The following is a 24967-nucleotide window of genomic DNA, read 5'->3' on the forward strand; positions in this document are numbered from 1 at the left end:
TTATGGCGAATCATTTTAAGGAATTACTCTGCATTGCACAGTCAAATGTTTAACTGAACCTTGATGAAACACCCCACTGGCCTTACAGGGCTTAAGGAAGCTGACGTTGGTTGGTCTTCCTGCTTCTGTGTGGATCCAACACTTCGTCTCAGGCATGAAATCCTGACAATTACTGGTGAGATTACCTTAAATTATGGTATGGATATTCATGGTCCCCAGAGAATGATTCCAAATGACTTTGGTGACACCATGACCTTTTGTCTAGCGTCATCATTGGGTCAAAATTTCTCCTTGACTGGTACAGATGTTCAGTTTACAATGATATAAAACAGAGACAAGCAAGTCCACCCGAACCACAGAATGCTTTTTTTGTTTTTGACTGATAAGTAACAATGAATCCGTTATAACAATTTTTTTGTTGATTAATGTTCTGACGATCGATCGATTAGTTGATTGTTTTATAATGGATTTTTGTAGATTTCTGTATTTCAGCACTAATCTAAACAAACCAAAAGCATTCAAGTACATTTGCAGATAAAATTAAACATGTTTTTTTCAGTTATTTGAGAAAAACATGTTGTGTCTTTTAGAATAATAATTAGCTGTTCACAGCCACTTTTCCCCAAAAGCTGACCTCCAATATGGCCACTAGAAGACGCATCACATCACCAGAGAGGCTTCAGTTGCAACATCTGCTCACTGCTGAATCACTAGGCAAATAATGCACGTGTTATTCTTATTTTTATTTCCTACAGTAGGTGTGACAACTGAGGCTGAACTGCTGTGAATAAAAGGAGAGATGGCTCTGCCTGCAGGGAGGCAGCACATACAAACACAAGCATCCATACAGTATCTCACACAGGCATCAAATACATCGACACATACACACAAATCACATCAAACACACACACACACACACACAAACACACATTCTGATACTGTTCAGCCCTCCAGTCCTAACCAGCTCGTCTAAAGGTGACCCTGTGAAATGTGTAGCACTGACACACACACAAGACACATGACACAAGCCCTGTTAGGGTGTGTATCTGTGTGCGACAAAATGTACTCTCAATAACAGTAAGAACTCCAATATGAGGACATATAAGCTGGTCAGATTTGTTTTACAGTCTACATCAAAGGACCATGTATAAACTAAATTTTCATTAATTTCAATAATTCTTTTTATGATAAAATGGTGTCTACATCCATTTATGTGTAACTGTGGGAGTGTAAATTTGGCACACGCATGTGCAGCAAGTTTCAAAATAATTAAGATTTATTAAAGAGAACCGGCGTACACACAGCTTTATCAGTCTGACGAAAACAACGCTTGTGCATATTTCTGTCTTTGTGTGTACACAGAGTTTTTATGCATCTGGCCCCTGGAATTTATGTTGCGCTAAAACAATTTGTCAATTATTTTTCTAATCTGCAAGTTTGCTTGAAAGTTTGACCAGGTGCAGTTGAGACATATGTAAGACAATAAAATAATTGGAGCTTTGTGTGTGGCCATCCTCTTTTCAGATATTATATATGTTGTGATAATGCCTCATGGAGTCGCTGCAAGTCCAGATGTCAGAAATGGATTGGATAAAAGTAAAATATCTGCATTTAATTAATAGAAATGAAGGACAAAACTACCACAATAAGAACCAGGTGGTAAAAAAGAGTGTAGGTCGGGGTTGTATTTGGATTATTTAGGGGATCGGGGGTTAAGTTTCAGGTAAGGTTTGAGGTAATGATTTATAAGGCATAGGAAGTGCAAGCCCCTCCAGCTTATCATTACTCATGCATTAATGTAAAAGCAGGATTTTACTGCTGCAGTTAGTTGAGTTGGAGGTACTGTATAGGACTGCAACTGATTATTTATTGTTTGGTTTGTAAAAATTCTGTAAAAAGTAGTGAGAAATGCTGTTACAATGACCCAAAGCCCAAAGTGACACCTTCACAATGCTTGTTTTGTCCAAACCTCAAAATTATTAAAAATACATTAAAATTATTAAAAGAAAAAGCAGAAAATTCTCACATTTGTCAAGCTGGAACCATGACCATTAAATGAAAAATGACTTATAATAAATTTTCTGTCTAACTGATTAACTGACTAATCGTTTCAGCTTTACTTTGTAAAGTACCTATTAACGTAAGCTGTCAGATAAATGTAGTGGAGGAAAAAGTGCAATATTTCCCTCTGAAATGTAGTGGAGTAGAAGTAGAAAGCTGCAGTAAATTAAAATAGGCAAGTAAAGTACAAGAACCTCAAAATTATACTTAAGTACAGTACTTGAGTAAATATACTTAGTTACTTTCCACCACTGGGGTTAGGGAATGCATTATGTCAATGAGGGTTCTCACAAGTATAGACATACAAATGTGTGTCTGTGAAAGACAAAAATGCAGAGTTGAAGATACGATTGAGATTGACTGGCTGCCAAATATGCCTTAACACACAAATCCTTGTACTTCTATCTTTCTGAGGACCGTCATTGACATAATTCATTCCCTAGCCCCTTACCCTAACCTTAACCATCACAGCTAAATGCCTAGCCCTAACCCTTAAAACCAAGTCTTAACCTTCAAACAGCCCTTTGAAGTTGTGAGGACCGGCCGAAATGTCCTCACTTTTCAAAAATGTCCTCACTCTGTAGGGTAAAAAAAAAAAACGCATTTCAGTCCTCACTATGTAGCAAGTACAAGTACACACACACACACACACTACCTGTATGCTAAACATATAGTGTAATGTATAAGGAGACGTTTGACTACAACATTACTTTAATGAGGTCATGAGGTAAACAATTATTGAAAAAGCGATAAACGCAGTGACACTCTGTCATATATAAACACACATATATACACTGACAAAATGACAAACCAACACACACACACACACACACACACACACACACACACACCCAGTGCAGTGGAATCCAGAATAGAAACAGCCTCAGGCCTTAACACAGCAGTAACATACAACTAACCCGGCAGCGCATCACACAGGATTGTGTGTTTCATGATAACGTGTGTTGTGTGCTTGTGTGACATGTGTGTGAGATGATATGTCTACATCAATAAGTGCTGTATATCACTGATGGTATGGTTATGTATCTATATATATGTGTCTGTCTTTGAACTTCTATGTTTGTGAGGACCATTTGAGGACTGTTACAGTGAGAACATTTTGTCCGGTTATAGAGTTAAGTTTAGTGTCAGTGGTGGAGAGTAAGAACATTCATTCAAGTACTGCACTTAAGTACATTTTTGAGGTACTTGTACTTTTCTTGAGTATTTCCATTTTCTGCTACTTTATACTTCTACTCCACTACATCGCAGAGAAAATATTTGCCTTTTTACTCCACCATTGTTAGATACCTTACTTTGCAGATTCAGATGAATAATACAAAATATAAATCAACAAATAAATTCTGATGTATATTATGGATAAAGATAGGACTTCATTGATTTCAGATTATATTATTGGATTATAATTAGTGATGCATTAATGTGTTCATCACTTTAATGTTGCAGCTGGTAAAGGTGGGGCTAATTTCAACTTTATATACTGCCGGGTAGCTTAATCTATAACTATATGTCATAATTTATTTGTTGATTATATTTAGTATTATCCATCTGAATCTGCAAGTATTAATAACAGTCAACTGAAAAGTAACTTGTAACTAAAGCTGTCAGCTAAATGTAGTGGAGAAAAAAGTACAATATTTCCCTCTGAATAGTAGTGGAGTAGCAGAAAATGGAAATACTCAAGTAAAATACAAGCATCTCAAAATTGTACTTGAGTAGAGCACTTGAGTAAATGCACTTAGTTACTCTCCACCACTGTTTGACACACAGGTGTTGAGTTTTTCCAGGTGTCCTACCTGGGGGAGATGTCACAGCCCTGCTGCATGAAGGCCCCGAGTGAGAACCAGAGAGAATTAAAGATCCCAAAGTCATTGGTGTATTCTGGAGTCTCTTTTTCTTTCTGGTTCTGGTTCTGGTTCTGGACCTGAGCCTGGGAGTACCCTGAGAAACAGTCAAATCAAACAGAAAACTGACTGATGAAAATCCAGTTTCACATGTTACAAGAATGAAAATAAACGGGATAAAAAGGAAATGTCAAGCCTCGATGATGAGAATGATGATGGTGAGATACCTGGAGAGTGAGTGACTTCAGAGGATGAAGTTGGCAGAGCTCGTCGAGAGGCAGAGGAGGGCAGAGTTTCATCTTCATCATCAGAGTCGTCGCCCTGCCATTCATAAGGACTGAAACGACTCACCTGAGACACAGAGAGAGAGAGAGAGAGAGAGAAGTATTATTAGCTTCATGTAGTTAAGTAAGTTAAGTATTAAAAAGTAGCAAAGTAGGTGGAGCTACTTTTAGGTACTTTCATGGTTCCCACACCTTCTTAAACAAATTCAAAAGACTTTTCAAGGACTTTTCAGGCCCAATTCCCTCAATTTCAAGGATCCAACATGGTATAGCTTGAGACACGGATCAAGGTTAATTATTGGAATGAGGGACTACACCATCTTGTATTGAAGGTTAATTACTGTTACAACACTGAGAATTGTTATAATGAGAACTAGCAGCTGTTACAATGATGGTACTTTAAGCAAAAAAAAAAAATCAAAAGAACTTCAATTTCTATTGCACAAAATATGTAAATTCAAGCACTTTCAATGACCCAATTCTATTTATGTCTATTTTCAAAAACTTTTAAGGCCTTTCCCCTCAAATTCACAAACTTCGAAGGATTTCAAAGACCTGTGGGAACCCTTTACATTATATACAGTTAGCTGGTTTAGTCCAGTGGTTCCCAACCTACGAGTCTGGCCCCTCCAAAGGGTCACCAGATAAATCTGAGGGGTCGTGAGATGATTTATGGGAGAATTGTATTCATTTTTCAAACATTTGTCCAATCTTTTCTGTTTTTGTGAAATATTGGAAAGTTTAGCATCTTTCATGACATGACCAGGAGCCCCAACTAGACACTGCCTTTTTGTAAGCCAAAAAGTTTGGCAACCACTGGTGTAATCTTTACCAATGTGTTGTATTTTATAAGCTTATCATATGTTTTTAAATTCCTAAAAAACAAAGTGAAAATACATCGCACATTGTTATACTGTATGTCATGATTAAATGAAAAACATAAGTTCAATGACAATAATCTAGCCTTTTCTCTTTAATAACAAATCTCAACATAGAAAACAGAGTTGTATTGCATTTCTGGGTTCTCCAGCAGTGAGCAGCATAAATTCAAAGTACTGTAGTAGTAGTAGTTTTCATGAGGACGTGCAGCGGAGCTTTTTCATTTTTGGGATGATGACACATTGGCTGTGCCAAGATTTGCATATTGAGATTCAATCATAATGTGGGCAGAATCGAGATAATGAGTCTCAACTTACAGAATTATCAAATTAATTCTTTGTTTTATTGAAAATAATAACACAAAAAGCACACACAGACACCCCAGCCCCCTCCCCCTCACCAGGAAAAGCACCACGCTGACTCCGATGTAGGCGAAGACGATGCACATCCAGATCTCGTAGGCCAGCGGGTCGAGGAAGGAGAAGACACCCGGTTTGGACTTGGTGGGTTTCTTGATCATGATGGAGATTCCCAGAGACATGAAGGGTTTGGTGAAGTCGATCACCTGCTCTCGCACCAGAGTGATGGTCAGGGGGGCGACCGCCACGTCGGCCTTCTGCAGAGAGAGAGAGAGAGAGAGAGAGAGAGAGAGAGAGAGAGAGAGGCTGTTCAGATTCAACACAAATCTCACTTTAGCTCTTTTACAGCCTGTTTTTAGACACAAACTTCCCTGACAGTAAAAACGTCTGCTGTAACAACACACACCTGTATGTGTTTATTTGTGTTGTTTGGGTGTGAAAGCTCAGATAGACCAGTTTGTTTTTCTTATTTTCCTCCACATTGTTTCCATTTACATCTTTTCTTTGCCTCTAAATCTTGTTTTGCAACTTTAATACATCCAAAGAACTTCTATAAAAACCAGACCCGCCGTCCAATTGAGACCTGTGTTTATTTGTCAAAACATGTAGCCATAACCGGCCAGTAAAAAGGATAAGTGTCTAATTGGGGCTCAGTTTTGCGGTAGTAAAGTTGTAGCTTTCAACGGCATTACCACACCTAAGTAAGAGAACTCTGACAAAAGCACAAAGGCAACATTTTAACTGTAATGGATTATCCATCTGTGTATTCTGATGGTTGAGGTCTGGTCACACTCACCCCGTACACCAGTTCTCCCACCATGCCGTTCCACATCTTTGTATCAATGTCTCTGGCGCCGTACTTGCCGTCACCCACCAGCTCAAGCCGGTAGACGAAGCCGACATGTTTGGCGATCTCTGCGGCCAGTTCAGCACAGTAACCTTCATACTTGTCATTTCCTTCAAACTGCTCATGGTTCTTCTTCAGCATCATGTAGGGAGCTTCCTGTACAGAGACAGATGGTGTTCACATTTAGACGTTACGGATTTCCAGATTTGTCTGGAAAATAAAACCACAGGGAGGTGAAGTTAAGTTGTGGTAAGCATAATGTCTTCCCAGTCTTACCAGTATGGTGGTGACTATGTATGTTCTGTTCTGCAGACCGTGGAACTCCTCCACCACCGGCTTGTAGACGGCTGTGTTCACGTAGCCTCTTCTCTCATTCCAGTAGCCAATCTGAAGACACAGCAGCAGCGTTACACTACAAGTCTTCAGCTTGTGTTCACTGTTTCAACTGTAATACAAGTGTGTTGTTTGCATTATTGTGTCTACATCTTTGCTGTTTTTCTTTCAAACAAGTTTCTGTCAGAGCTGCTTTCCTTGTCTGTCAGTTTTTTTGTTTTGTTTCTGCTCAATTAAAAAACCCCAACAATGATACATCAGTTTTTCAAAATGCTAAACCCAGCATCCCTAATGAGGAGATTTAATGTAAGTTGTTAGTTCCTGAGTTTACCTCCTGAAACTATTTTGGTTGAACAGTGAGCTGAACTGGTTGCTGCTTGTTTGTCCCACCTTAACTCCACAAAATTGCAGCAAACAGTAAGCCTAAATTCCAGGCTTTAAAATGACGCATTTGAGGCCTGTACCACAGTGTGAAGTATCAAACTACAAAGCAAGCATAATTATATACGTTATTACAATGATAACTCATACTTTAATGCTGTGGTGTCTGATGGAGTTTCACAGAAAGCTGAGAGTCTGCAGGTTTTTAATACCAAACAAGCACTGCAGCAGCTGATTTCACTGATGATCACACCTCTAATCAGAGAAGAGGGAGCTAATTATTGAAATGAGCTGATGTAGTGAAAACCTGCCGACTCTGGACTCTCTGCTGAGTGCGACTCCACACCAAACTTCTGTTCGAATCAAACTCGATTAACAAAAAAAGCAGCAGCAGCAGCACCTTCCTGGGTCCAGTGTGGGTGAGCTCCATCACAGTCAGAGTGTAGTTAGTGCGATGTCCTCGCTCATCAAACTGAACCCGACCTGTCAGCCCCTCCAGACGCACCTGCAAACACACAAACAGACACATATACACACCATGTTGACTGTGAATGCTTCTGTGGCAGCGTGAATTAGTGTTATTGTGTGTATTAATGTGTGGATGCTGTATATCTGTGTGTATCTGTTTACCTGTTGCAGGGCTCTCTGTATGTCGATGCCCTGTCCCCATGGAGCGGGAGGGTTTGCCAGACACTCCCCTGCGTTCCCACGGCGTGAGATGTCGATCCGCTGCCGCCGCAGGTTCTGGAAAGCCATCGCCATGACACTGACGCCATCGTAGGTCAGAGCTCCTGTGTACTGATCAGTCAGAGACGAGGATGATAATGAGGTTCAGCAGTGTTGTGGATTTTCATGAAATGATGATGCTGACAAATGATAAATGATTGATACTATTTATGTCTTTTTCAGCAGTAGCCATTCAATGTATTTACATTTAGTAATTATCCCTTTATCTATGAGTTGTTATTATGGTGGAGTCCGCCATTCCCACGTGAGAGACTGGCAGGAAATGATGCAGCATGTAATCCAATGCCACTGTTTGTAATTTTATCTGATTGATATCAGCCTCACTGTTTACTCTTCACTCTCCTACAGCCGTGTCAGAGCTGGATTAAGTCACTGCTAATTCTAACACAACATCTACTACCGCTGCTGCTTCACATTAAAACAATTTAACTGGCGAAACACAGGAAGGCTTTATTGTGAAGCAACTACAGGAAACACAATGTATTTGTCACAGAGGTTAGCGCAGACCGCGATCGTTCATCCAAAATATCTCCATAAACTAAAACAACAGTCATGACTGGTTACAAAAGCATGCGTGGTTACACCAAAAAATTTAAAACAATTTGATTGACTGTACTGTATGTAAACAAGCTGATGGAGAACTAGCGGTTTTCCAACGGATTAATACAAAAATAGGGGGTGCCATCATGAAACCAAAAAATATAAAACATACATTTCTTCCAAAGGAAAAACAGAGACCTTTGCAGCCATTAAATTGAATAAATAAAATTTCTTCCTTTTGGTTTCTGATTTTTCTCAGAGGAGAACACAGGACATGTGATTTACAGAGCACATGTATATGCTGTAGCAGACAAAAATCATAACATTTCATTTCAGTTAGATTTAAGGTTAAGGTTGGGTAAGCTTCCACAGAATTAATGTAAGTCAATACAATGTCCTCACAAATATAGCAGCACAGGTTTGTGTGTGTGTGTTTGTGTACCCTAAGCCTCCTGCGGGCCAGCTTGAGGTCTTTGCTGTCGAAGTCCAGCCAGTCCTGGTTAATCTTCTCCACAGCTGGATCGGACTGGTTCACCAGCTGGAAGCCTGTCACGTTCGGCCCCAGCTTCTGAAACTCTGTCATGTTCAGGTCCATGAAGCCCTGACACACACACACATACACGCACACACATCAAAGTGTCATCTTTCAATTGACTGAACTCATCCTGCACATACTGTATTGATGTTTGTCTGGTTCCTTCCAGTAAATAGACAGACTCACCATATTGGCGAGGATGTACTGGTAGTTCTTCAGGTTTCTCCTCTGAGCAGCAATCTGAGCAAGAGAAAAGTCAGCTATGCTAATTACATTTTTCGGATGTTTCTAATGTTGATAAAAAGCATCCATTACACATTCATCACACCCATCTGCATGTGAGTTTGTGAGTGAGTCAGTGTGTGTGTCCTCTCAAACAGCTGCTAATTGGAAGACTTGATTTGTCTTTGAGGAATTAATTGCCCATCTTCACTATCAGGAAGAGATGGAAAGAAAGAGAGGGGGTCTCCTCAGATTGATGAGCATCAACTGAGAGAGGACAGGAAAAGGCAGAGAGAGGAGACAGAAGAGGAAGGAAGATAGAGAGAAAAGGAGGAGAAAATGGAGGAGGAAAGTAGAAGAGAGGTTATACAGAGGAGGAAGAAAATGAGATGGAGATAGAAACAGTTGTAGTGAGGAAAGGAGGATAAAGAGGAGGAGTAGGAGGAGGAGGAGGAGAAGGAAGCAGGTGTTTGCTCTCGTCTCCCTCTCAGGTCCAGCTCCTAATGAGCATCAGTCAATGAACGTTCACTAACACAGCTGGTCTACAGCGCTGAACGCTACTCACTCACAGGATGGAGGGAGGAGAAAGCTGTTTGAACAGTACTCATCCTCAATCCCACTATCCTCTTCACCTCCTCCACTTCTTCTTGCCTCCTATCACTTGTACCACTTAATTTTTTCCTTCTTGTTGTTGGGGTTTAACACCTAGTAAAAACTCCAAATGGAAGAAAGAAAAAGAAAAACAAGAAGTGATAAAATCCATTAAAATTCAGTCTGTGTTTTGAGCTGAATGCTAACATCAGCATGTCAACATGCTTAAAATGACAATGCTAAAATGCTGATGTTTAATAGATAGAAGGTTTACCACTGTTACAATTTTAGTATAGTGTGAAAACATTTGCTAATTAGCTCCAAATACAAAGTTCAGCAGTTTTGCAAACTTTGTAGAAAGACACACACACACACACACACACACACAGACAGACAGACACACACACCATTTTGCCTCATCCCCTTTCATAACTCATGAACCGTTTGTCGTAGACACTTGTGGGAGGCTTCATTGGACTAAGCAGAGTTCCTTTTTCATTGGTGATGGTTTGCCCCGCCCTTACAATTTGGCAACGGACACTTTCATAACTCATGAACCGTTTGTCGTACACTCTTGTGAAGTTGTGTGTATGTGAATGCCTGACCGTGTCGATGCATTCGCGTATGTGGTCGCAGCTATTGCGAATTCGTGCTTGTTTCTTGTTCATTGCCATGCTACCAAACTTCAGAAAGCACAAAATCTTTCACGATTTCCACCAAGTCTTATGCATCCATTTTGTGTATCACTTAAATAATGCCCCAGCCGAGCTCCAGCTAAGCTCCACCTGATACTACACTCACATTCTACTAAACTAAATTAACCAAATGAAGTCAAAGCTGAACACCACCTGATATTTTCAGACAGGCCACATGAAACTTAACCAAACATAAAATAAAATCAGCTGAAGACAACAGCTTCACTTCACAGATCCAAAACACCACCTGATACTTCGGTCTGTGTTAGTCAGCTGGAATTCAGCAGAAAGAGTAGTTTCCCAAATGATGGCTGGCTTCTGGCCAGAGTTCACACTGAGCAGATTGTGGCTTCCTAAAAAATACTTAGTTTCATTTTCTGCCCGTTCACTCTCTCTCCCACTGGTTCTTACAAACTTATTCCAGAATATTCCAGAAAATCCTTTATACTGCAAAAATATCTTTCTGAACCATTTCCTCTGTGCATGCGTTCACTCACTCTGTCCACTCCACTGTCATTTATCAAGCTGAAAGTGTTTGGTATTAAAAATCAAAACACTGTGAAAGCACCTGCAACTGAAGAGCAAAAATATTCAACAGTATATCCTGCTGCTCTGATGATCGTGAGCAGAGAGTGTAACCTGTGAGACCCGGCAAGAATTTCCACATTGCAGCGCCCTGCTGGACTCCACATAACAAACCCAACCTAGAAATCTTCAGAAAACAAACAAGACTCAACTGAACATTGCAGTTTTCTAACATTTCTCAATTCACTTTAAATACAAGGATGCATTGCTTAGCTTTTATTTTGCCTGTCTGCAGTCCCTTGTCATACACATGTACAAAAAACACTTGTAGAAACCTGGTTTCCTGTATACATGGCAGAGAAATCTACCTGGGGAAATCAGGTTTCTCATTTACATGACGTTTAAGAAATCAACTGACTGGAGAAAGCCGACTTTAAACCAGTTATTTAGGCGCACCTCCACTCCCGTAGAGTTGTGTCATTTAACAACGCCTGTAGCACACATCAGACCCACCATACAGACAGAGGTGGTAGTTAGGATACAGAAGCTGAGATGTGTCAATCCAGAGAGCTATTGTGATAAAAATGGTGCCTTTCTGGAGAGTTCATGTGCATCAAGATGCCGCTGGTGTGTGGGATTTTACACATAAAACAATAAACGTGGGTGTTTTGAAATGCATCACACACTGTTGGTTACAATGCTTTGAAAAGCGAACTGCTCCCGTTCCAAAATTAATAAGCGTGAACTTTGTTTTCGCTTTCAGTGGGTTGTCGTTCTTGTTGGCCCAAACAAAGCTAAAGTTAGCTCACTTTGGACAAGGTAACGTTATTGTACCAAACAGCAGCATTTACAGTAACAGCTACCAAAAACAAAAGGGACTTACCTCAGTTTGTATCACAAACTGAAAAAATATGTAAATATGTACACTGAATAATAATACATTCAAAAGGTCCATAGTGTACTTAAAGTGATGAAAGACTAAGATTAAAACACGTTATAATTGTTGTACTATAGAGATAATATTTTTATTAGTAGTAGCACTGTACGAAATTGAGTGTCCTGTGACCACGGTGATAATCATTTCTTTTGCTTATATCAGACTCATGTGACGATGATTTATTGACATTAGGATCAGTGAGTGTTTTACCAGGTTGAGGATGGAGTTGAGTCGCTCCAGCTCACAGTCGATGATGATCTGAAAGTCCTTCTTATAGTCCAGGTCGGCCAGCAGCTTGACGAAGGATGTTTCTGTCAGAGTGTCCAAGTTAATGGACGTGACCTGCCAACTCCGCTCCGCCGCCGTGTCCAAGATCCTCTGCAGCACCGACAGACCTGAGAGAGAAATAACATGTGAATCAGTGCATGTTTTCAACTACCTTTATGTGAATGTATTCAGAAGGACATGACAAGATGTCTGGCATCTTAAAAATTATTGGCAAATGATTTTCTGACAACCAGTGAAGGAAAACGTATTAAGATCTTTAACTTAAGTAAAAGCAGCAATACAACAATGTAAAAATCATGTATTCAAAATCCCACTTAAGTAAAGCAGAAGTATTTTAAGCCAAACATTTTTAAGTATGAAAAGTAAAAGTATTTGTTACATAGATAAACAACCTCTTTGGTTTTTATATTGTTATATATTATGTTATTAAACTATTGTTACAGATGCATTCATGTGGAAGTAGAATTTATCTGGTCAAGCTGAAGCCAATGTGGTTGGGTAGTTTAATCTGAAATGTGTCATATTTTATTAGCTCATAGTAAAGTCTTTATCAGCAAAGTAACTAGAGCTGTCAGATGAAAAGAAAAAAAGTACAATATTTCCCTCTAAAATGTGGTGTGGTACAAGTATAAAGTAGCATAAAATGGAAGCACTCTAGTACAAGTACCTCAAAACTGTACTTAAGTACAGTACTTGAGTAAATGGGGTTTAGTTGACAGAGTTAGGACAGAGCTCAAACCTGATGACCCCACTATGAGGACAATGCTAAAGATCCAATGCTAACAGCTGCTAAAACCACAATGTTTCCTTTTTACACTTCTATTTCTGTTCTATAAGCAACATGTAAATCAGACATTTTGGAGGTTGTATTTTCTATTTCATCTTGCTACAGTCTGACTGATTACTTTTCAAAGCAACTTCCCTAAACACTTTGTTGCTCATAGCTGGCAAGCACATAACCAACACTGAGATATTTTCCATGTGAAATACTCAGGAGTAGATTTGAAGAGGCAGTGGCTTCACAAACTGAATGTCAAGCTGGTTTTTCCCCCCAGTGGAATCAAACTCTTGTGATGTTTGCTGTCTGCCTCAGGCTGGACTTGGCCTGGGCTTAACTTCAAAAAGCTGGTTCACACTGAGACGCCACTGACTCGTGATGGTTTTATTTTTGTTTAAGTCAGGTTAGTCAAGCTCATATAGTGTCACTGCCTCCGAATGGCAAACCCAAATGAGAGACCACTAACTATGAGTGTCAAACTGTATGCCGACATTTTTCAACTGAAGTTGGGTATGTCTGTGGAAACCATAGATGGAAACACTTAAAACGTCATTTAAGATGGCATCACCCGAATGTGTTGATTAGTGGAACGAGACAAAAACAGACTGGAAGGCGAGTCCTACTCCCTACAGCGTTCAGGCAGCCTCTCACTGCAGATTCGGACCATGCCAAATCAATAACTAAATTCTATAGGAGTATTTATCGCTGTTGATATGCGACCATATTCGGCCTATATATACAGTCTGTGGGTCGTAGAGAATACAGAATTTAAGCATATGGTCAAAGTCTAGCAGCTGCAAGATTTGTTTTTGAAATTCTGGACTCCACACACTCTGCCCATATAGTTCCTGGGCCATCTGAAAGTACTACCTCCAGAGCAGGAGCTTTTTGGGGGCCAAAAACTATGACAAAATAAAACCTTGGTTCCTTCAGTGGAAACTTTCCTGAGTTCCTAAAATGGTTCCTGGTTTCCTGGAAAGGGGCTAAATGTTAGTGATAAACTGGTGAAGAAAGTGGAGCATATAACAGCTAAAGAATCATATTTCCCTCAGGAGTTGGTGGAGACCAAACCAGAGCTAAAAAGGGAGTGAATATTGGACTTAGATTCATCATCATTGAAACGGCTGTATTTCTTAAGGAAACTTAAGAAGGCAAAATTCCCGTGCCAAGTTCTTACTTAGCTAACTTTTACAGAGGAGCAATAGAAAGCATCCTGACTGGAAACATCACAGACAGGCATGGGATGTGCACGGCCCAGGACCGGAGGGCTCTGCAGCAGGTGATTAAAACCACTCAGAAGATCATTGGTACCCATCTACCGAGCATCAGTGATATCGGTGAGGTGCCTGCACAGAGCCCAAAGGATACTAAAGGACAGTACCTCCCCCTCCAGCCACAGCCTGTTCACCCGGCTGCCGTCTGACAAGAGATACAGAATTATCTACTGCCGTACCACCAGACTACCGAGCAGCTTCTTCCCTCAGGGTGTGAGACTCCTTAATTCATCCTCAGTACTCCACCATGTGGACCACCATATGACTTATTAATTCTATGACATATTATTTATTCACTGATTTACTGTATATAATTGTTTTTGAGTAGCATAAAGGGAACTACAAAACAAAATTTCATTATACAACCCTGTGTTGTAAAATTATCAATAAATCTATCTTGTATCTTGTATCAGATGGACACAAACACAACTCCAATGGGATGATAATGTTGCTCTGGTGGATGTGTAAGTAAGAAACTGTTTGCAAAGACATTTTTCACGTTTTCACAACATTATCGCCAGACAAGAACATTGATATCTGCTGATTCTGCAAAACACTGAATTACATTCAATGCCAAAGTTTTTCTAATTCTCACTTTCTACATTATCTGTGCATCACAACTACAGAAAGATCATGGTTATAACACATAAACTGTGGTTAGGGTTTTGATAGGATTAGGCAAATAAAACTCTTGGTGAGGGTCAGGGAAAGATTATGGTTACAGTTAATGAAAAAGCAAATGTTAATTTCTGACATGAACTCCTGCATGAAAGTCAGTGTATAGCGAATACACCCATCCACCACTGTTGGCACTGGATGTAAGTGGTGAGGTAAATTATGAATGTAATTAGAAGGGATACTGGGCTGGTTTTTCAGCTTGTTGTCAAGTTCTTCTGGTCCCTAGTGACCACAAAAATCATCATCTAGAGTGTTTCTACAACTTAACAGTCAGTTTTTGCTCTGCGTTTTAAAACCCTATGAGGCAACACGCAGAGTAATCACATCACCATTTTACAGTATAACACACACACGCACACACACCATAATCAAAAGACAAGTCAGCAAAATTCAGATAGACTTCAAAGAGTAGAGAGAGATGAACAGAGACATAGTGAAAAAGGAACTTCAAAGATACTGTCTGACACACACACACACACACACACACACACACACACACACAGCGACACCTCCTCCAGGGTTATTAGAGTAGAAAAACGTAGTCTTAAAGACGTGTGTGTTGCCTTCCTTTGCTCTGACCATAGACTGTATATAAAGATGGACGACATGACAGCTCCCCTAGAGTGAAGCCAAAACATCTCGATCACCCCCTTGTGGCTGGCTGCAGTATAGGTCATAAACCCCGCCCCCTCCATGTTAGCGGATAGGACAAACAAAAAAATCAAAGTACACATCAAATAAATTTCTCCCAAAGATGGTTTATGTCATTTTAGGTAGTTCTTATCACGCTGATGTTTGTTCACGTGTTAATTTCTTCCGATGTTTGGTTTTAATTAGTTATTTGATGCTATAAAAAGGGGGTTTCACGTCATGATTGAAAGCTGAGGCCGTATCCGGTATATTTTGGCTTAATTTTTGTACAGTGGGAGCAAGTGGAGACGTGTGGTCCATCTTTATATACAGTCTATGGCTTAGACTTGGAGAACCCAATTATACTACACATTAACTGCAACTGTACTTTGAGCAACACATTTTTTTTTCACTATACTGTTGATGAACGCTGTCTTTCCACACAACAGAAATGGAAGGAAAACTCAACTGGACAGAGAAAAGCTCCAGAAGCACCTCAAGTCCTTGGGGAAAAAATGAACACACTAAATATTTAGTTTTCAAATTAGAAATTGTCAGCAAAAATCTTAAGTCACTTTAATCAAAATGTTACCTGTTTATACTAAATTGTATATTTTCTATACTATCTGTCAACATTAGTATGTAGTGCAAACTTTCTTGTGTCATGTTAAAATATTTCAACACAGAGGTGTGTGATCAAAATCTAGCAGTGAAGTTGTCTAGTGGCAGTAAATGTACAGTGTAGGTTACAGTTTGCTTAAACACTATGCTTAAGTTACCTCATTAAGCAGATCATATGATTATAAAAAATAGTTTAAATACTAGTCATAGTGATAAACTACTACTTGCAAAGCTTTTATTGCACTTTCAGTAAAAGGTTTTACAATTTTATAATTTGTTCATGTGTTAAGGATTCATTTATAGAAATAAAGTCCTATTTAATCGCATCTTTTACATTGGCTAAATTGACTAAAATATTTTCTCCTGCAGTAATTATGACGTACCAAATGATTAGAGCTGATACCGAGTAGGCTCGGATCCTCACTAATGCTCTTATGGTACCAAAAGCTGGTGGAACGACTGAAATCAGAAGAGTGGAGGCTGTTCAACTGATTGAACTATCGTATGCTACAATGTCGAGCTGTCCACATTAATCTCTACCCCTGGTGATGAGCAGAGGTAGAGGAGGGAAAAAATGGACACCGAGGGTACTTTGCTCATAATTGCTGCTATGTGACAGAGATTATGTGATTACCTCTGATAGGTAACTGCTCATTAGCATCCACACAGTGACAGTGTTTACAGCTGCTGTGAAGGCTCAGCACTCCACACTAACACACACACACACACACTCTGAACAAAATAAGTCAAGTGTGTGTTAATGATAATTATAACCTTCAATTAGAGATACAGCAGAGCCAGTCACTAATACTGAGAGAGACAGAGATTAAAGATAAAACTAGAGGTGTATGAGAGAGAGACATATACAGAGAGAGAGAGAGAGAGAGAGAGAAAGGAATTTTATAAATATAGACACTACTCTGCTCTCCGTTCTGCATCTAATTTCCATAAACATCCTGCATGCATGTCATTTACTATTAATGTACTGAGAGAGGAGAGGAGAAGAAACAAGAGAGGAGAGGAGAGAGGAGATGAGGGGACGAGGGGAGAGGAAATGAGAGAGGAGGAGAGAGAAAAGAAAAGGATCAAAGGAGAATAGAGGAAAAGAAAGTGGAGGTGAGAAGATAAGTAGGAGGAAGAGGAGAGGAGACTCCTCAGCGGGGTACCAGTATGTTTCCATGACTCCCAGTGTTTTTTCCCCAGCAGAGCTCATACAGAGAATTACATCATCAGCCTTCATCTGTCCTCAGACGCTCATTAAAACACTTCTGTCTGATACACCAGGCCAAATCAGGGTCAACGCCAGGCCAAATCAGGGTCAACTCAGGGTAATGTAAGTCCATTATGTGGGCATACACTTATTCTATTTTGTTCAGGCTTTCCCTATGGATCAAGGGAAATGCAAAAAGTATAGCAAGTGTTGGGATTTACAATGGATAAAGAGGCACCATACTATGTAGGTGCAATCAATTAAATCTGATTATCAAAGATAATCATAAACAATAACTTTAATTAATAAAGTCCTCTTGGCACTACTCTTCTTAAAGAAGAGAAATGATCAATTGTCAATCAATTGATTGAGTCTCATAAAATACACTAAACTATCAATTTGGAACTCAGATTAAGAATTAAATTATTAACTATAACCAGAATTACCATCAATAGAGAGTGTGAAGGTGTGTGTGTGTGTGTGTGATCCAAGATGGCTGCTTGGATCTAAAATGGCGTCAAACAAAAGAAATCTAATTCAAAATGGTGGCCAGGCCATGTATGTTAGGAGTGTGGCTCTGTTAAAGTCAAACTGAGGTGGATGTGTGAACTGTATAGCATAAACAGTGCCAGGTTAGAAAGAGAGTTAGTTAGCATGTGTGTGAACATCACTAACATCAATTTAGCATGTGGCTACCAAATTAACCAGTAAAACAGTGAAAACACATCACAACAATAAAACTCAATGAACCAAATCAATACATATACATTCACAAAGTAACACAGTTCTGTGCTTGGCCAAGTACACTGTGAAGCTATGTAATGCCCAGTTATAGGTTCAGTGGTTAGCAACTTACCATGAAGACACCACTTGACTTTGCACTACCGTCTGCTCAGCTGTGACGCATACATGTGCTGCAGACAGCGCTGAGAGAGCAATGGCCCACATTTCCCATCATGCAGTGCTGGACTGAGTAGTTTGTTATGTTTGCTGTTTTATGTTCCAAACTGCAAATGTTACTTTTTATTAGTGTTTGTAATGTGTCTGTTCAGAAGATGGTGGCTTATGTTATGTTGGTAATTATCATTTTTGTGCTGGTTTATGGTTTTAACCATTAGTGAGGTGGCTGTTGCATTTCTTGAGCCCAGCTGTAGCATGTCTTTGAAGAGTTCATGTTATTGAGAGCTCTTTTTTTTTTTTATCTGTTTATGAAAAAGAGAGTAAAAAAAGAAGTGACCACTCTCCATTTGTTTGCTAAACATGAGAAAGGGAGAAAAAAAAGCCAAACTCTCTCTCTCTCTCCTACCGTCTTACTCTTAACAGAGCTTGTAATGTGTGTGCTGCTGCATGAATTTTAATGTGCGTATAACTCTGTGTGTGCGCGAGTGTGCATGTTGCGTGTCTAACGGTTTGTTAGCAATACATTAGGCTAGTGATGCGGCAGCAGTTATGTCAACCACACACACAAAATCAGTTTCATGTTCAATTACACATGGGCTCTGTTCATGCGAGTTGATGCTTTCTTCTCCCTGCTTTATTTTCTTAGCAGCTGCTGTCTGTCTGTCCTCCTGTCCAAAGTTTGTTTTGCTTTTTAATCAATACAAGGGTTGACTGAGCACTGTGCTGTCCAGTTCAGCCACGTCGACCACTGGAGATTAAACGCCTTGCTCAAGGGAACTTTGATGGCAAGCAGGAAGACAAGAAAAAGAGCAAAATAAAAGACTGCAGCAGAGGAAAGAGAGGAACATGTAAAAGCTTTCTCAGCCCTCTGGACAGTTCAAAGAACAGAGGAGGAGGAGGAAGAGGTGAGAGGAGGACAATAAGGAGGAAGAGGACGAGGAGGAGAACAAAGAGGAAGAAGAGGAGGAAGGAAGGCAGACCTCTTTTGAATAAGAGATTTTATTGTCAGTAAGATTTTTACAAAGTTAAATGAAGAAAAAAAAAGAACAGAAGAAACAGCTTAGTCTATAGATCCTCTAACAGCCACCTGAGGCTGCAATGTTATTTAACAATGTTTTGTTCTGAAGGGTAATTGCAAACTATGTAATTTGTCATTTAATTTGAAGACATTTGTCAGGCTCCATGACCCTTCTGTCTGATGTTTAATTTGTCTCAAAACCCACACACATAAAAACAAGGCGCGTGCACGTAACACGATACGAGCACACAGAACAGTATCTGTGAGCAGAAAATCATCATTTCTGCTCCGCATGTGCAAATACGGTCTCATGAGCACGGGGCCGTGATGGGGCATTTGCTCATCACTCTCTCGTTCGTCAAGTTGACTTTTGAGACTTTGGAGGCGGGGATGGAATAGAGAGTGGTTGATGTCTCCGCTCCTTTGACTGGTCAAAAGGAGGAAGGGAATAGGTTAGAGAGGAGAAAAGAGGAGGAGGAGGAGGAAAGCAACAAGGAGTAGAAGGTTCAAGAAAAGGCAAAGACAAGGAAGACAAGGAGAAAAAGGAAGAAGAAGAAGAGGTGATGAAGGACTGAAAACACTACTGTACGTCATTGTAACTACAGTGTTTCCAGCAGTCAGTCACTGTACAGAGAACAGGCTTTACTGCAAGGCTGTATCCATGGCAACGAGACACAATGATAATTATGGGATGGGTCAGGGTAGATGATTTCTTTATCTGTATGTGTGTGTTCATGCGTGTGTTGAATAAAGGTCAAAGAAGGCTTGTAAGTTCATAATGTAATAAATGGTTGGGTTGTTGATCTTGTATGCATCTGTTTGGAGTGTCACCACACACACACACACACACACACACACGTTGAATTGCATTCGAGAGTCTGTTGCAGTGACTCTTTTACCGGCAACCAAGCAGAAAATAGGCACTCAACACTCAGCTACGTTTACTGAGAGGAAGGTACTGAGGAGAGGAGATGAGGAAACAAGAAAGGAGAGGAAATAGGAGAGGTGAGAAGAGGAAATGAGAGGAGACAAGAGGAGAGGAGAGGAAACAAGAAAGGAAGAAAAGGCAAATAAAGATGAGAGGTGAAAAAGGAAATGAAGACAGAATCAGACAGAAGAAATTTACAGTAAGAAGTAGGTAGGGAAAAGAAACCAAACAAAAAAAAAGGACAGGCATTAAGAGGAAAGAAAAGAAAACTTTATATATAGTTAGCTAGTTTAGTCCAGTGGTTCCCAACCTAGGGTCGGGTCCCTCCAAAGGCTCACAAGATAAATCTGAGGGGTCGTGGGGTGATTAATGAGAGAGGGATGAAAAAAAGTTCTGACATACAAATCTGTTATCAATTTTAGACTTTTCTCACATCTTTGATTTTTTGTGAAATACTGGATCATTTGAACAGTTATTAAAATGAAACCATGTGAGAAGTTTAGAGGAGGTGAAATGTCTCTTTGGTGGAACTGCTAACAACTCATAGACATCTGAAACATGACAAGGAGCCACAACTACACAGTGGATTTATATCACAAGAGGTCACAAGCCAAAAAGATTGGAAATTTGTTTTAAAATATGCTGTATTTTATAAACTTGTGTGTTTTTTGTTTGTTTGTTTGTTTTTTTTACAAAATCTTAATCTGCAAAGTAATTAGTAACTAGCTGTCAAATAAAAGTAAATGTTCAAAGGATTTACAATCTGCTCAACTCCTTCTGTAACCGATTCTAGTCAGAGCATACTGTATGTGTGGCTTGTGAAAGTTTGGTTCTCTTGTAGAAAATGTAGTTCTTACAAAAACAGTAGCATACATCTTTCTTCTTAGTTTATGTTTTAGAGGTTGTGTGTAAAAAGGCTGTTTGAGTGTTTATTGATCATTCTCTTTCATCACCACAGGGGGCACTGTGTGTTGATGTGCAGACGTTGATTGTGGACATAAACCAAAGCTGTGTTAGAGGCTCTCAGCCTCAGGAAAGCACCTCCGCCTCCAACAAATATCTAATATCTCCTCGGCAGATGTTGAGGAGCAATACCATTAGACAGACTGCACCGCCGGGGCAGACAGTTACGCATTATTACGCTAGATAGACTTCCACCGATGGTTCCTGGGCAGATGTAAAAGGCAATAAGATTAGACAGAGTCTGCCACCAACTGTCAAATGAACTATAACATCAGATCACAGGCCGTGGGAAGACACTAGACCCGCTTGAGAGGGGGAAATGACAAAGCCCTTTTTGTTAATTCTCCAAGTTTGTTTGTTTGTTTGTTTGTTTCAAAGAGCTGAAGGTGAGGTTTGACTCAGAAGAAGTTCTCAGTGCACAATTCAAAGTTTGACTCTAAATGTGAATTTTTTAGCAGTTAGGGAAGCTTCTGGCAGCAGAGGATGAAGACTGGGTCTGAGACTTTCCTGTCAAACGGCATCATTATGTTCAGTGACTTTTGTGCACTTTCTGTACAGCCTGGGTTGAAGAGGTGGAGGTAAAAAGCGCCTGAATCTGGTTTTTTGTTGTTGTTGTTGTTGTTGTTGCTGATTATTTCAAGCCAGTACACTTTGTGCATGAAAAAATCTGAGTGGAAATGCTGGAAATTTGTCAAAATTTTGTGAAAAAGTCCTCTTCTTCTGCAATGACTTAGTGGCACCTGGCTGGAGAATTAGCTCCACCAACTGTTTATCTCCATGAACCAACTCCTAATATTCACGTAACTGTGGGGGAAGGAAACACACATTATTTTGCATTTTATGTTGCTGAATTCCTGGATAAAATTTGTGCTACATTTGGATGGAAACGTGGCTATTGTGTCAACAAGTTTCAATAAGGTTTAATCTATTTAAAGTTTGCTTGATTTAGTTTATAATAAAGTTTAAAGTTTAAGAGTAAACCTTTGGATCCTATATTTCTGACTCAAAATCTCTAAACATCCCTGTTTTAATTTAAGTTAAATCTTTTTCATGCTGTGGCTCACATAATATTAAGTGTATCTAGACTTCATGAGCACCTTAAGGTGCTGGATAGAAGAGAAGTTGAGGTTTTTGAAACATTATCTTACCTTATTATGTCTAACCTTACAATGAAACATAAATAATTGCTCAGTTTCTCACTATAACCTCATTATGACACGAAAATGGTCTTTTCACATTATAACGTTTTTAACGTTAATGTTTTCATGTTATGATGACATATTTTTGTCATTATTACTACATGCAAAATTATTTCATTTTCAAAGCTAAGGTTACAACAACATATCACTTTATCTTGTAATCGAAATCAACGTAAGTACGTAGGACATAATCCTTTCCCCTTTTAACGTGAAACATCTGCCAAAAGTGTTGAGTTTCAATGACAGTAGCTTAACTTTGAATGAAAAAATGGCAAAGTAGAACTGACTGGAATTCCTCGGTGAGTTAGACCAGTAAGTCTGTTAAAAAGAGAAACTCAGAGCAGCAGAGCGGTGAGTCTGACATGACTTTGATGTTGTACTGATAGAATTAGTGCTGTGGCAATATGCATTAAACACAGTTTTCCATATCAGCCGTGTAGCCATGCCCCCAATATTATATTTTACCCATCTTTTATTAGTAAAGAACTTTTTATTTGTCCCAGCTATTATTGGAGAATTTATGGTAAGGAACTACAACTACTTGGGCCAGGCAAGAGAAAGATTGTTAAATAATAAAAATGATAGCACTACCTGATATTATGAGACAGGACGTGAACCTGCCAGCAATAAAGACAAACACCCAGCCACCACCCTGAGATTAACACACCCTCCCTTTACACTGCTCTGTATGAACATCACACTACTTCCTGCATTGCCAATTAATGCTGCTGTCTAACATAAACCTCTAAGATGCATGTAAAAGTAATTTGTACAGTATCACGCATCTTGTGTCCTCACCTGAGTCGGAGCTGTACATGTAGACGAACCTGGTCCAATAGAAGTGCTCCAGCAGGGCCATGAGGGGCTCCTGCAGCTGGGGCCGCAGCTGCAGGACGAACTGGTTGTTGGTCTGAACGGGGAAGGATGGCGTAACGAAGCAGACGTGCAGAGAGCCGCAGAAAGACATCAGCATGTTGACCGTCCGTCGGTCGTACAGACCCATGATGGCGTACACGCCCTTCGAGAACTGGGAGCAGACTGGGAAGGAGGAACAGAGGCAGGAAAAAGAGAGGATTATTAAAACACAGCTCATTGTTTCATCACTTGTCAGCATGTCAAACGAAGCTGAAGAAGAAGCAGAACTGGTATAAGTTTTGAGAATGTGGTTCCAGTTTCAAGCAAAGTAACATGGACCACCATTTCCAAATCATGCACCCAGAATTGCGTGGTTTTTGGTGTTTCACTGTAAAAGTGACTCTCCTATTGACTGGATCCTGCTAGTGTGGCTCCCATGGAAAACATAGTGAAGGCCGCTGCTCTAGACCATCATTGCTGCTCATTGTCAGCAGTGTGTCTAATGCCTACCGACAAACCAAATTTCCTTCAGGATAATAATAAAGTTGAAGTCTGTACTTGTATAAGCCTGGCATTTAGAATGTAAAGTCATTCCTTGTCCATTTTTTTCAATGTAACATCCACAGGGCCTAACACACCTCTTCCGTACCTTTTTACAGCCTCATCCCTCTCTCTCTCTGTCAGTATGCATGCCTCCATCCACCGCCCTCTCTTTCACCTTCTGTTCTCTTCCTTTACATCTTTAGTTTTCCAAAATATCATTTGTCTGTCTTGTTTTCAAGCTCTTTTCGCCCTAGACTCCAGGTCACCGAACAAACCAAAAGTAAAATATAGTTCATGTAGTACTTCAGAATCAGAAAAACGTATTGTCGGTAGCAAGACGATGGACATTTTTCTGTACACACAGAATAAAAAAATACATTTAGCAAAAATATGGACATAGTATTAAAAGAAAAATATATATGTATTTACAAATAGAGTTAAGAACAGTTTGGCAATAAAGTGCAAATATGTTAAAGTGCACTAATTACCTCATAGCTTGTTTATCACGTTTTTAAAGTAGATTTGTACTGGGCAGAAGGTGACATTTAAGCTTTTGCATTTACTCCAAACAGTCTCCTTCATTTTGTTACATTTTTAGGTTGTTTTTCTTTTGAATTTTAATCAACTCTGTCTTTAAACCAACGTACACACTTCCCTGCAAAGCCTGTGATTTCTGAAAGTGCTAAACCTTGTCATTTGTCATGCACGTTTATTGTTTTATCTGCTTTTGACTATTTTTTATCCTGTACGCACCATATAACAGCAAAATGTCTGTTTGGTAATAAGCTAAGAAATGATAAAGTGTTCTTATCTTCATGGTAGGCAGACATAATTTCAGCTGCTGACTTATCTGCTGTTGTGTAGCTGATAAAGTTTCCTGTTTCACACAAAGGCCTCTACATGGTAAATCCCTGTACACACAATGGCTGTAATCAAATTACTCTTCATGCAGGGCTCCTTCACAGTCAGGGATTAAGTCTTAAGACAAAATAATACTCACTGCTGAGACACCACAAGTCATTCAGTGAATCACTGTCTTATTTTATGGTCTTCTGGGCACAATCCGATTCAGACTGTATAAAAACATGTCCATATTATCTGTGTCATCACCCGGAAAGTCCTCATTTGGACGAAAAGGGATGAAGTCTGAGTGGAGCTGAGGAGAAATAAGCAAGTGGCTTCCGGCACAGCTAAGTATGATAGGCTGACACACCTGTCAATCAAGCAAACACCCCAAAACATGTCCTCTTAATTAAACATAATGAAAGTCTGAACTCACAATCA

At 39.7% G+C, this 24967-nt stretch overlaps 1 protein-coding gene across 7 annotated transcripts in view; it reads right to left on the minus strand.

The window, feature by feature from the left end:
* Nucleotides 1-24967, minus strand: part of gria1b (glutamate receptor, ionotropic, AMPA 1b) — an 84371-nt gene that overhangs the window by 28242 nt on the left and 31162 nt on the right. For all 7 annotated transcript variants that reach the window (XR_006380672.1, XM_044222571.1, XM_044222572.1 and 4 more), the window contains exons 3-13: nucleotides 23084-23323; nucleotides 12009-12193; nucleotides 9015-9068; nucleotides 8736-8894; nucleotides 7637-7804; nucleotides 7407-7511; nucleotides 6569-6679; nucleotides 6242-6448; nucleotides 5487-5702; nucleotides 4151-4274; nucleotides 3876-4020 (exon numbers count right to left, since the gene is read on the minus strand). Coding sequence is in view for 6 of the 7 variants with exons in the window: in XM_044222571.1 (XP_044078506.1) it covers nucleotides 3876-4020; nucleotides 4151-4274; nucleotides 5487-5702; nucleotides 6242-6448; nucleotides 6569-6679; nucleotides 7407-7511; nucleotides 7637-7804; nucleotides 8736-8894; nucleotides 9015-9068; nucleotides 12009-12193; nucleotides 23084-23323 (1714 nt within the window). In the remaining variant the exon portion in view is untranslated. The remainder of the gene's footprint in view (nucleotides 1-3875; nucleotides 4021-4150; nucleotides 4275-5486; nucleotides 5703-6241; nucleotides 6449-6568; nucleotides 6680-7406; nucleotides 7512-7636; nucleotides 7805-8735; nucleotides 8895-9014; nucleotides 9069-12008; nucleotides 12194-23083; nucleotides 23324-24967) is intronic.

The sequence above is a fragment of the Siniperca chuatsi genome, linkage group LG14 (assembly GCF_020085105.1).
Source record: "Siniperca chuatsi isolate FFG_IHB_CAS linkage group LG14, ASM2008510v1, whole genome shotgun sequence".
Taxonomy (NCBI): Eukaryota; Metazoa; Chordata; class Actinopteri; order Centrarchiformes; family Sinipercidae; genus Siniperca; species Siniperca chuatsi.